The sequence below is a fragment of the Pseudorca crassidens genome, chromosome 1 (genome assembly GCF_039906515.1).
Source record: "Pseudorca crassidens isolate mPseCra1 chromosome 1, mPseCra1.hap1, whole genome shotgun sequence".
NCBI lineage: Eukaryota > Metazoa > Chordata > Mammalia > Artiodactyla > Delphinidae > Pseudorca > Pseudorca crassidens.
The window spans coordinates 29,680,556-29,694,312 of NC_090296.1; the positions used below are offsets into that span (position 1 = coordinate 29,680,556).

Below are 13,757 nucleotides of genomic sequence, written 5' to 3' on the forward strand. Positions count from 1 at the left end.
TTTATTATCTGGTTTTTTTTGTAAGCAAAATCATTATACATAGATTACTTGAAAACAGAATGTTTGGTTTCTTCCCTGTATTATTAATTGCTAGATTATTTTACAGGCCAGTGGTAGTTACTCATTAAGAAGTAACAAGCAAGATACTATCATTGTGTATTTTCACTTTGCCAAGTTCATTTTAGAACAATTATAATTAATATCACTAATTTTCAAAAATTTCTGGCTGTGAAACCCTTTCCTTAAACTTTTACATGGAACCCCAACATGTAAATCAGAGAAAGTGGAGCTTGTCTGTTTGAAGCTGTGACAGGGACCTGAAGCTCCTCCTGAGAGTTTTGTCTAGTCTTCTAACCTCCTTCTCTTCCCTTCCAAACAACTGGTGGTCCTGGGGACTCCTCTGTGGAAATCCTAGGGCTACCTAATGCATAGTTTAAGAATCACTGACACGTAATTTTCTTTGTAGAAATGCTGATTGCAAAGCATTTTAGTACTGAAAGTGACATGATATTTAGACCCCCCAAACCAATTGACACTTCCAGTCTGTTGTCTTATTGGTCAGTAGAGTGGTACAACAATAAATAGCTGCCCAAGAGCAAATAAATTTGTAATAGAGCTATTTAGACAGAGGTTGGATGTCTTCCTCTAAGGAAAGTTGTCAAAGTAGTTCCTTTGTCAGTGGGAGGTTGGCCTACTATTAAATGCAGTCTCTTCCAACATCGATGATTCTCTGGTCTTACATGTCTACATTTATCCTACCTAGTAAATATCATCTAATACGATGGGGTTTATCTTTCATTTCTTCAAATTTATAGTATGCCATATATATGACAGGCAGTGTATTAGATGCAGGGGTACTATTTAAACAAATGAGTTTAAACAAATAAGATATAGCCTACCATAAAGGAAATAGAAAATTGCTGTAAGTCTTGAGGAGTAGAGTAATAGAGTTATCTGGAGGGTGTTCATGGGAATCACGTGAAATGCAAGGACCCAGACCAGATAGGGGCTTGTCAGAAAAAATGCTAGCTTCTATTGAAGACTCTGAGCTGACTCTTTAAAGATGAGTAAACTTCAACAGAAGCAAATAGAGAAAGGTCTTTCTAGGCAGATGAAGGAACATGTACAGAGGCTCTGAAAGATAGCATGCCTTGTTTGGAGAACTGTAAGTAGTTTCATATGGCTGGAGCTTAGCATGTGAATGGGGCTGGTGAGTGAAGGCAGATTAAAAAAAGGACTGTGTTTGCCATGCTTGGGAATTTAGACTTTATCTTGAAAGTGATGTGACGCAATTGCAGGATTTTAAGCAGAGTAATTGCATGGTCAGATTTGTATTTTAGAAAGCACTCTTGCAGTAGTCAGGAGAACAGATCAGAATGGACCTCTCTTGGAAGCAAAGAGACCATTAAGTTGTTAAGCTTTTGCAATGATTTAAGCAAAAATGAGGATAGTAGAACTGATGTGGTGGGTGGGGGAATTAATTCAAGATATACTAAGGAGGTAAGATCCATAGGTATTGGTCAGAGAAAGAATAGAAGTGGGGATGACTTTCAGGTGTTTGGGTTGGCCAGCTGGATAGGTGTGTGTAGTCTTTTTTTGCTAAGAGAAAGAAATTAAAAAGAAAGGAATCATATAGGCTTTTTGCCTCAAGATTCTTAGGGTGCCAACTTGAGCAAGGATATAGGTGCTTTTTATTTTCTTATATTTGTATTTGTGTATATTTTAAAAATGTGATATGAAAGTATATAACAGGATGTATTATCAAGGAAGGTTATGGAATTCTTTTTGGAAGTCTGTTAGATTAAGGTAGGCTCTCATTTAAGGTAGTTTAGGAATGAGTGATCTACTTAAAGGCAAAGGGATGGATTACCTTTTGTCGAGTCCTTTGATTGTTTAATATCTACCTCATCTCTATAAATCAACTTTGAATTGAGAAATAATAAATTGATTTTTAGAAAATCCAGAGATTTTTACATTACCATTCATCTGTCAGAATTTTTACCTTTTAAGAAAAACGTGTGGTAAGATTGGCCTGTCTGTGTAAATTAGCTAATTTGGTAATAGTTCTGCTGTGGCATTATGAACTTTAAAATACAAAATGATTTTTCCTCAGAATGCAAACTTTGATTTTCAAATCTTTCATTGCTGTTAATGTGGGAATTAATGTTCCATCCCTTGTTATTTAACACTCCTGACAGAGAAGATGTTTCCTCTATATAGCTTTGTCACATCATTTTCTCAAGTTAGGATCTCTTTTTTAGGCTGGTTGAGGTGCTTAAATCCCTTATGGAAAGAATGAGCAATGCTCCTTAACAGAAAACTGAAGGTATTGGTTTCAGATTTTGAGATTCGCCCTATAAAGGAACACTTAATCATTATGTTTATTCATTGGCTCTTAAATGCTCCATTGTTTCTTATCAGATAAGTCTTCCTTCCCTGTAGTTTTGTGATTTCTACTGTACCTTTGAAAGCATTAGAGAAGTGCCTCTTCCAGTAACAAAACAAAAACACTGACTGTAGTTTAATACTTTTAAATTTACAGAGTTAATGATGAGACTTGGACCTTTGTCATCGAAAACTATTAGATTACTTTCATATCTGTAATTATTATGAATATGAAAGTACATTCTGATGTCATACTACTTGCAAGAAATTTCTTCTTTAGAATAATGTAATCCTAGAACTTTTTCTTCTTTAAGTATGTTTAAAGGAAACTTTATTTCTTTTTATAAAATATCTTTTACAAAAGGCTATTAAAGTCCCTGCTTTGCTTAGTGTCTTCTGATAGTAAGCCAAAAAGATCCCCAAATTTCAGTGTTCCAGAATGTTTTTTTCTTAATAAGGATCAAAGTTTTCAGAATATTTTCAAAAATTGTTAGCAGTTCATAATTTGGCTACAGGTACACACTTCCTTATTCAGGAGTTAGAATGGATTTGAGAGGTAGATCAGGAGGAATACTCATTGGATTATTGCAATTAAAATGCTTGAAAGTTCTTAGAATAACATCTCTTCAGATCCTACAACAGGTTATTGTTGTTTTACAAGAATAGCATTATAATTGTCTTTTCAAAAAGTGAAGTGATTTGTTTGTTTGAACCTAGAGTTACTCTAAGAGGAAGTATACTAATTGCTCATTTCCCCCTAAAACAAAACCTTTAATTTGGGATACTAGTTTTTTATTAGGACGGTAATCCAAACTTTAAATATGTGAGAAAGTAATAACTTCCTGTTCATACTTCTTTTACAGCTTGTAAAAATTAAAATGAATAAACTACGGCAAAGTTTTAGGAGAAAGAAAGATGTTTATGTTCCAGAGGCCAGTCGTCCACATCAGTGGCAGACAGATGAAGAAGGAGTTCGTACTGGAAAATGTAGCTTCCCAGTTAAGGTAAGAGCTCATGTTTCTATAAATCTAGACGTGGAAAAGAATTGACAGTTTATTATATGTGAAATTCCATTAATTAGGACAGTTAAAAGAAAACACTCTAAAAGCTAATCCCTTTATATTCTGCTTCAATGATAGAATTAGTAAGAAGAAAAACAGATTATAATTAATGATTTTTCTTTTTATATTTAAATAAGAATTTCTTGTATATAATCTGGAATCACTACAAATAAAATCACTTCTTTTTTTAAATTTATTTATTTTTGGCTGCGTTGGGTCTTCGTTGCTGCGTGCGGGCTTTCTCAAGTTGCGGCGAGCGGGAGCAACTCTTCATTGCGGTGCCTGTGCTTCTCATTGTGGTGGCTTGTCTTTGTTGCAGAGCACGGGCTCTAGGCGTGTGGGCTTCAGTAGTTGTGGCTCATGGGCTCTAGAGCGCAGGCTCAGTAGTTGTGGCGCATGGGCTTAGTTGCTCTGCATTACGTGGGATCTTCCTGGACCAGGGCTTGAACCCGTGTCCCCTGCATTGGCAGGTGGATTCTTAACCACTGAGCCACCAGGGCAGTCCCAAGATCACTTCTGATGAGAATACTAATCCTGAAATATCTAAAAGTCCTGAATTATTAAGAAGCACAAGAATCAAATTATTTTCAACAGGATATGCTTACTAAGTGGTGGGACAGAGGAAGCTGGCATCTGCCTTCTTAAATACAGGCCTGGTATGTTCTAGAAAAGCTTAAATGGGAAGAGTTAAGTCAGAAGGAATTTCCTCTTTAATCTTGTAACTTTTAATCACGTAGAGGTCATTTAAACTAATGCTGTCATTTGTCAGATCAGAAAAAGGAAGCTTAAAGAGGTTAAGAACATAGTGAAGATCTAGGGAAGCGGGTGCCGTGCAGGTGCTTTTTGTTACTGCTACTTGAGACTGGAGAAGAAGGGTCTGTATTTAAGGTCATGTAAGAAATAAACGTACATGCTATACTGCTTAGTGAAAAGAAGCAATTAATAGTATAAACATGCTATGAGATGTATTAAGTATGAGGACAAAAAATAGAAGGAACTACAACAAAATGTTAATATCTTGAAAAAAAATTTAGTTTAATATAAAGTGTTAGCATTTTCTCTATTTTTTGTATATTCTTATGTGTGAATATGCTTATTGTGATTTTCTGCTCCTTTTTACTGCCTCAGTACTATGATTGAAACATGGACTAAAGTCTCAGAAAGAAAAACAATCAATATGACAGGAAAAGTGCTTTTGAGAATCTGCAGGTTAAATTAATACATGATTTTTAAAATACACAAATTATCCACAGTCTGTCAATAATGAAACATTTTCCTAATCACTTAGCTTTGTCTACGCAACTCATTTGCTGAAACTTCTTTTATAGGAATAATAAACTTAATATTTAATTTTAAATGCTTAGTATGATATTAAAATACAAACAAAACAAAACAAAACACCCCTCTTACATAAAAACTAACACTCTGCTCTATTACCCCACACCCAGCCAAACAGTGGGTTCTTTTTTTTTTTAAATAAATTTATTTATTTATTTTTGGCTGTGTTGGGTCTGTTGCTACACATGGGCTTTCTCTAGTTGCGGCGAACGGGTTACTCTTGGTTGCAGTGAGTGGGCTTCTCATTTTGGTGGCTTCTCTTGTTGCGGACCACAGGCTCTAGGCACACAGGATTCAGTAGTTGCAGCACACAGGCTCAGTAGTTGTGGCTTGTGGGCTTTAGAGTGCAGGCTCAGTAATTGTGGCGCACGGGCTTAGTTGCTCCGTGGCATGTGGGATCTTCCCGGACCAGGGCTCGGACCCCTGTCCCTTGCATTGGCAGGTGGATTCTTAACCACTGCACCACCAGGGAAGCCCAGTAGGTTCATTTTGATTATACAAATTGAGTATTAAGTATATCGAAGTCGGGCTTCCCTGGTGGCGCAGTGGTTGAGAGTCTGCCTGCTGATGCAGGGGACACGGGTTCGTGCCCCGGTCCGGGAAGATCCCACATGCCGCGGAGCGGCTGGGCCCGTGAGCCATGGCCGCTGAGCCTGCGCGTCCGGAGCCTGTGCTCCGCAACGGGAGAGGCCACAACAGTGAGAGGCCCTCGTACCGCAAAAAAAAAAAAAAAAAGTATATCGATATGGGTACTGTTACACATTGTTGATTGCCTGGAGGATACTTTGCACCCTTATAGGAGGACAATTTGGAAATATCAGTTAACATTTTAAACACACTTTTCATTTGACCAGCAATTTTACATTTAAGAATTACGTTTAAGTACATCCATAGATATACACTGGCATGAGTGATCATTCTAGCAGTTTGTTTATAATAGTAAAAATCTGGAAACAAGTTAAATGCCATCATTCTGGGATTGGGTAAAGAAATTATGACATCAATTATGGGGAATTCTTTGACACTTAAAGTAAGAATAAGGTAGATCTGTATTCACATATTTGGTAAATTATTTTGAATACCTGCTATGTGCCAGACAGATGCTAAGTGGTAAGCAAATAAGATATAGTTCTTGCTCTTGTAGAGTTTATAGTCTCCTTGTGGGAGAGATAGACTTTAATTAGATATTTGTGTTAATAATATATGATTACAAACCGAGATATGTGCTTTTTAAAACTTCTTTTTCTCTCTTTTAAAATTTTTTTTGGAAATATAGTTGATACACAATGTTGTGTTAGTTTCAGGTATAGAGCAAAGTGATTCAGTTATATATGTATTCTTTTCTTTATATTCTCTTCCATTATAGGTTATTATAAGATACTGAATATAGTTCCCTGTGCTATACAGTAGGTCCTTGTTGGTTGTCTATTTTATATATAGTAGTGTGTATATTTTAATCCCAAACTCCTAATTTATCCCTCCCCCACCCCTTTCCCCTTTGTTAACCCTATGTTTGTTTTCTATATCTGTGAGTCTATTTTTGTTTTGTAAATAAGTTCATTTGTATCTTTTTTTTTAAGATTCCACATATAAGTGATGTCATATGGTATTTGTCTTTATCTCTGTGGCTTACTTCACTTAGTGTGATAATCTCTAGGTCCATCCATGTTGCTGCAAGTGGCATTAGTTCATTCTTTTTTATGGCTGAGTAATATTGCATTGTATTTACCACATCTTCTTTACCCATTCATCTGTCGTTGGACACTTAGGTTGCTTCCATGTCTTGGCTATTGTAAATAGTGCTGCTGTGAACATTGGAGTGCATATATCTTTTTGGATTATAGTTTTCTCTGGATATATGCCCAGGAGTGGGATTGCTGGATCATGTGGTAGATCTATTTTTAGTGTTTTAAGAAACTCCATACTGTTCTCCATAGTGGCTGCACCAGTTTACATTCCCACCAACAGTGTAGGATGGTTCCTTTTCCTCCACAGCCTCTCCAGCATTTATTATTTGTAGACTTTTTGATGGTGGCCCTTCTAACTGGTGTGAGGTAGTACCTCATCGTAGTTTTCATTTGCATTTCTCTAATAATTAAGTCAAGCATCTTTTCATGTGCTCTTTGGCCATCTGTATGTCTTCTTTGGAGAAATGTCTACTTAGGTCATCTAAGTAGACACTTTTGATTGGGTTGTTCATTTTTTTGATATAAAACTGTATGAGCTGTCTGCATATTTTGGAGATTAATCCCCTGTCCGGCGCATCATTTGCAAATGTTCTTTCCCATTCTGTAGGTCTTTTTTTTTTACCTTTTTTTTTTTTTTTTGGCTGTGTCGGGTGTTACTTGCGGGATCTTCGTTGTGGCATGTGGGATCTTCGTTGTGGCATGCAGGATCTTTCCTTGCAGCGCGCGGCATCTTCTCTGCAGTGCGAGGGCTTCTCTCTAGTTGTGGCGTGCAGGTTTTCTCTTTCTCTAGTTGAGGTGCACAGGCTCAGTAGTTGTGGCACGCACGGGCTTAGTTGCCCCACGGCATGTGGGACCTTAGTTCCCTGACCAAGGATCGAACCCGTGTCCCCTGCATTGCAGGATGTATTCTTTACCATTGGACCACCAGGGAAGTCCCTGTAGGTTGTCTTTTTGTTTTGTTTATGGTCTGTTTTTCTGTGCAAAAGCTTTTAAGTTTAATTAGATCACGTTTGTTTGAGGTAAGTGCTTTTTAAAAGGGAATCTGGTTCTGTAAGAACGTGTAACTAAAAACTTGACTTAGACTACAGGATCAGGGAAGGCTTCCCTGAGAAAATAAAGTTTGACCTGATATCTAAAGACTGAGTAGGAATGAATTAGGTACAAAGATAGGCAGAACATTTCAAAATTATGGAAAGTGTATATACATAGGCCCTGGTGGTGGGAGGAAAGAATAGCAAGGAGCTAAAGGAAAGCTGTAGTATAGGAAGTTAGATGAACCTGGAAAGAAGTAAGGCAGAGCTTTGTAGGCCATGTTAAGGATTTTAGGCTTTTAGAGTAATGCGAAACCATTAAGTGGTGTGTTGTTCATTACTTGATTATTTTATTATGATAAAATATACATAACAAAAAAATTTAATAACATTCATATTGTTGTGCAGTCATCAGCACTGTCTATCTCCAGAACTTTTTCATCTTCCCAAACTGGGACTCTAGCTGCAGTTGTTTGGAGGTCACCCATAGTGGTTACAAGGAATCTGGTGAAAGATTGCTAATCCAGAGGGGAGATAATGGTAGGCTGGACTACCTGTGGGAGATAATGGTAGGCTGGGCTGACTGTGGAGATGAAAAGAAATGAAGTAAATTGAAAGATAATTGAGATAAAGGCAACAGGAATTGGAGACAGATTGGATCTAGGAAATGAAAAAGGGTAGTATTAAGGATGATACCTAGTATCTTGTCCCAAACTGATAGAGGTGATGATCATTGATATAGGAAACATGAAAGAATATTCTCTGCATGTGCTTATACAGATGATTTTAGTGTATTATTAAGTGATAAAGACAAGGTACAGAGCAGTTTATATAGAATGATTCTGTTTATGGTTAAAAAGAAAAAATCATGTATATGCTTATATATATGTAAGAAATATCTGTAAGAAGATGACGCAGGTAATTCTGAACTCTGAATGGTAATGAAGGATTGGGAATCTTTTACTTTTCAATATATATCTTTTGGAACTAGTGACATTTTTTATCATGAGCATGTATCATATTTGTAATAAGCATATATATATGTATATATATGTATATTTAAAACCTCATTCACAGGATTCTGAGAGACTCGTATAGTGTTGAAATAACTGTAGTAAAGTTAATTGAAGCACTTTTAATTGCCTATGAAATATACAGCTTTAACGTATTTTATGTGAGATAAGTAAGGCTCAGTATCTTTCAGTGAAGTTCTCATTTGTCATAAGAAACAGCTGGTTGGGATGTGTTTTAGAGGTAAACACAGAAGATAAGAGATTTTTATCTTATGCAGGTAGGGCAGCTTGTTTAGGGTGTTTTTGTTTGACCTTTTCCAAATGGTCTTTTGAAATCCTTTCTACAAGATATTCATCCTCTCTGCTGTGTTGTGTTCCCCTTTCCTGCCTTCCTTCCCAACCCACCCTATCCCCCACCATCCCATGCTCTTACATACAGGTGACCCAGGATAGAATAGGAGAATCAAAACCTGAAATTCTTTTCCCATAGCCTAGAAATAGATGCATTTCCTCAGATATAACTGGGCAAATGATATCTTATCTGGGCTTGCCTTAGAAACCACTGAATTCTGAACTAGTAATGGATTGGTATAAATAAATTTCCCATGTAGGCAACTAGTAAGGTGGTGGGCATGCTTACTGAGGGAGAACATGTTTGGGGGTAGAGAAGATGAGTTTTGAGGTGCATATGAGACATGCACATGCAGATCCCCACTGACCACAAAAGCTCCATGAGCTTTGATTTTGAGGTTACAAATAAACTTTAGTGAGTAGGTGAGTTTGCAAATATGGAATCCTCGAATAACAGGGGTTGGCTATATATAAATTAACATTAGAGTCATGAGTAAGTAAGATTGCCTAGGGGAAGTGAGAAGAGAAGAAGGCCTGGGACAAACATAGAAAGGACAGGCAGTGTAATAGGTATCTTCAAAGGAGAATAAGAATGAGTAGCCAGGGCTTCCCTGGTGGCACAGTGGTTGAGAGTGCGCCTGCTGATGCAGGGGACACGGGTGTGTGCCCCGGTCCGGGAGGATCCCACATGCCGAGGAGCGGCTGAGCCTGTGGGCCATGGCCGCTGGGCCTGCGCTTCCGGAGCCTGTGCACCACAACGGGAGAGGCCACAACAGTGAGAGGCCCGCGTACCGCAAAAAAAAAAAAAATAGCCAGAGAGATAGAAGGGAAACCAGGAGAATGTGGTCTCAGAAACCAAGGTTTCAAGGAAGAAGAAAGTGGTCAAGTGCTATAAAGAAATCAAGTAAGAAATGAAACTTCATTAGATTAAATATTTGAAAGTGTTGGTGAGTTACATTGGAGTCATGAGGATGGAATCTAGGTTGAGTGGATGGATGCAAAATAAGGAGACAACAAATCTAGAGATTACTAATCCAAGAAGTTTGTCAGACAAGGTTATGTGATGGGGGAGGGGTGGAAGGGGGGCAGTATTGCAAGAGGTAGAAGGAAACTTTGGTGGTAATGGCTGTCTATTACATTGATTGTGATGATGGTTTCTCAGGTATATACATGATCCAAAAACTCAGCAGATTGTGTACTTTAAATAGGTATAGTTTACTGTATGTCAGTTATACCTCAGTAAGGCAGTTAAATTTTGTGGGGTTTCTTTTTTTTTTTTTTTTTTTTTTTTGCGGTACGCAGGCCTCTCACTGTTGTGGCTTCTCCCGTCACGGAGCACAGGCTCCGGACGCGCAGGCTCAGCGGCCATGGCTCAGCCATGGGCTGAGCCGGCCGGGCCCAGCCGCTCCGCGGCATGTGGAATCTTCCCGGACCGGGGCACGAACCCGTGTCCCCTGCATCGGCAGGCGGACTCTCAACCACTGCGCCACCAGGGAAGCCCTTAAATTTTGTTTTTAATGAAGAAGTCTGTCTTCAAAGGAGACCAGAAAGGCAGAGTAACAAAGGGAGTGTGAGGTTGAAAACCTGTGTGTGTGTGTGTGTTGGGGGTGGAGGGGTATTTTGTTTTGTTTTTAAAAACAGTTTTATTAGATAGGTTGCATAAAATGAAGTTTACTCATTTAAAGTGTGTAAATCACCATGGTTTGATTTTGTGTTGAATTTTGTTTTTAAAATGGGAGAGACTTGAGCATAAATAAAGGTCTTTACAAAGAAGCATGTAGAGAGTAGATTAGTTTTATACTGGAGGAAGGATGCTGCTTCTATTTTTAACAATAGCAAAGGTGAAAAACGGGGTAAATGCACTTAAATTTATGGTTTTGGTGGCATGAGATTGATGGAGTTCTATTCTAAAGACGTATTTTCTCAAGGAAATAGGAAGTAAAGACATCTGTACAAGAGAGAGGGGAGAAGTTGTGGAATTAGATTGGCATAGCTACTCTAGAGAATAGGTGATACAGAATATGCAGTTACTAGAAATAGAAATGCAATTACTAGACACTAATCAAGTGAAGCTACAGCTGGTTTGGGCTCTGCCATGTATGTTTAAATAAACTGGTGCCTGTGGAAGTGTAATAATTTAGTATTAGAGTAGTGATAATTAGAGTTAAGTAGGTTTCAAAGCTTGTCTTGCAATTCTGTCTGCTAGTATGAGAGAAACTATTAATAAACAGAATCCAGCAACCAAATTAAAGAATAATTTATGTCCTCACTCATTATTATCAAAAGATAAAGATCGAGGGAGCAAATACCTTTTATATCAGAATGGGACAGCTCTTTACAAACATACACACAGAGACTTCCCACTACTTTACGTTGGCTAAGATTGAATCAAATCAAATCCATAGTTGCAAGCAAAGTCAAGAAAGCAGTTATTTGTTTTTTTCAGCCTGTACCGTGGAGGCAAGCTCTTCTGGCAGGGAAACCATTCGAAAGAATGGCTGTCATAGGCAACTAACAATGTCAGCCACAGTCACTATATCATATATAATCTTCTTAAGTATCTGTCCTCTCTTTTTTTGTTCTTCTTCCTACTGCCACTGCTTTAATCAAGCCCTCATCTTTGTTTTCTCCCTCAGACCATTACAAGAACTCTTGACTGTTTTTCTTGCTTTTGATCTTGTTTCCCTTCCAAACTGTTGTCTTAGTGCATAATAGTGATCTTTCTAAATTGCACATATGGTTACGTCACTTACCTGCTTCCTGTCCTTCAGTGGCTCTGTAATAAAATTTTGGAGAGGCATCTAGACTTCTGTAAAAGCATATACTTTTAAGCCAAACTACCTGAGTTGAGTTTGATCTATGCCAGTTATTATTAACTATGTGATCTCTCTTAAAAATTACTTAACCTCTGTTGAATGGATAAAGAAGATATGGTATATACATACACTGAAATATTACTCAGCCATAAAAAAGAATGAAATAATGCGATATACAGCAACATGGATGGACCTAGAGAGTATCATACTATATGAAATAAGCCAGTGAGAGAAAGACAGATAACATATGATATTGCTTATATGTGGAATCTTAAAAAAAAAAAGATACAAATGAACTTATATACAAAACAGAAATAGAAGCACAGACATAAAAAATAAATTTAGCACCAGCTTCTGGTGGCCACCGATCTATTTTTCTCTTCTGTATTTTTGCTTTTAGCAGAAAGTCATATAAATGGAATCATATGATATTTTGTTTTTTGAATATGGCTTCTTTCAGTTAACATGATGTACATGTGATTCATCTATGTTGTTGTGTTTAGCATTTAACTGAAGAGTAGTATTTCATTGTATGGTGTACCACATTTATTAGTTCTCTAGTTAGAGGAAATTTGGGTTTGGCCAGCTTGGGGGGATTGCAGATAAAGCCTATAAACATGATTGTGTAAGTTTTCATACAAATATAAGTTTCCATTTTAATAAGGTAAATACAAAGGAGCAGAATTGCAGACCATGTGGTAAATCTGTGCTTAACTTTGTAAAATACTGCCAAATTATTTTCCAAAATGTCTCTACCATTTTGCGTTCCCACCAACAAATATAAGTGTTACAGTGATTCTACATCGTTACCAGAACATGGAATTGTCAGGTTTTTAAAGTTCTAATTATTTTGTTTATTCTAAAGATACTTGGTTGTATCTCATTGTGGTTTTAATTTGTTTTTCTCTAATGACTAGTAGTGTCGAGCATCTTTTCATGTAACTATCTTGCCATTCATACTTTTTTTTGGTAAAATTTCTATTCATATCTGATGCCAATTTGAAAAATTAGATTATTTTCAGATTTTTGAGAGCTCTTTATATATTCTATATATATATGTACTTTATTAAATATATGATTTGCAAATTTAAAAAATAAATAAAAATAAATAAATTTAGGGTTACCAAAGGGGAAAGGGGGAGATAAATTAGGAGTTTGGGATTAACATATATACACTACTATGTATAAAATAGATAACCAATTAACATATATACACTACTATGTATAAAATAGATAACCAGCAAGGACCTACTGTATAGCACAGGGAACTGCACTTTTGTAATAACCTATAAGAGAAAAGAATCTGAAAAAGAATATATAATGGAATCAGTTTACTGTACACCTGAAACTAATACAACAGTTTAAATCAACTATACTTCAATAAAAAAATAAAATTAAAAAAGAAATTACTTAAAATCTCTGTGCCTCAGGTTTTTCATCTGCAAAATGAGAACTAGTACTAGAATTAGTATAGTGTTATGAAAATTAAATGAGTAAATACAGTATATGAAAAATACAACACTGTCTGGCACATAGTGAGTGCACAATAAATGTTTGCTGCTGCTGCTGCTCTGATTGTTGTTATTGGTTAGATGACAACTGAATACTTGAGTTTTTAATCTGCATTTCTTATTGTTTTGGTGTTTTCCTCAATTGACTTTTTTAACACTGCAAGTTAAATGTGTTCTCTTGAAAAGTAGCCGGAAGTTTTTGATAGATGTTTGGTGCCTGAGGACTTATGCACTGGTTATACCAACCTCTCCCAGCTTTAAAAATTCTGTTTATCCCAAGAGATGAGATATTTTCTGCTGCTTATAATTTTATTGCTTGTGTGTGACAATCTTCTGCATATGTAATGTTTTGTTTCAAAGCTGCCTCACACTGTAAAACTTAATGTTCAGCCACGTGTGATACCAATGAAATAAATCGACTGAAGTGACAGTTGGTTGAACAGATACATTGTATTCACATCTACGTTTGCTAGCACTCTGACAATGACAAATACATCATAATTTGCTCTTCTTTCTGAAACATTAAAAATTTGGAAAAATCGGTCCTTGGATCAGAGCAATGA

General features: G+C 36.8%; 1 protein-coding gene across 10 annotated transcripts in view; it reads left to right on the top strand.

Moving 5' to 3' along the window:
- The window catches only part of NUMB (NUMB endocytic adaptor protein), a 187,474-nt gene that overhangs the window by 117,495 nt on the left and 56,222 nt on the right, over nucleotides 1-13,757 (top strand). For all 10 annotated transcript variants that reach the window (XM_067731248.1, XM_067731230.1, XM_067731291.1 and 7 more), the window contains one exon: nucleotides 3,249-3,389. In XM_067731248.1, the coding sequence (XP_067587349.1) occupies nucleotides 3,264-3,389 (126 nt within the window). In that variant the 5' untranslated portion in view covers nucleotides 3,249-3,263. The remainder of the gene's footprint in view (nucleotides 1-3,248; nucleotides 3,390-13,757) is intronic.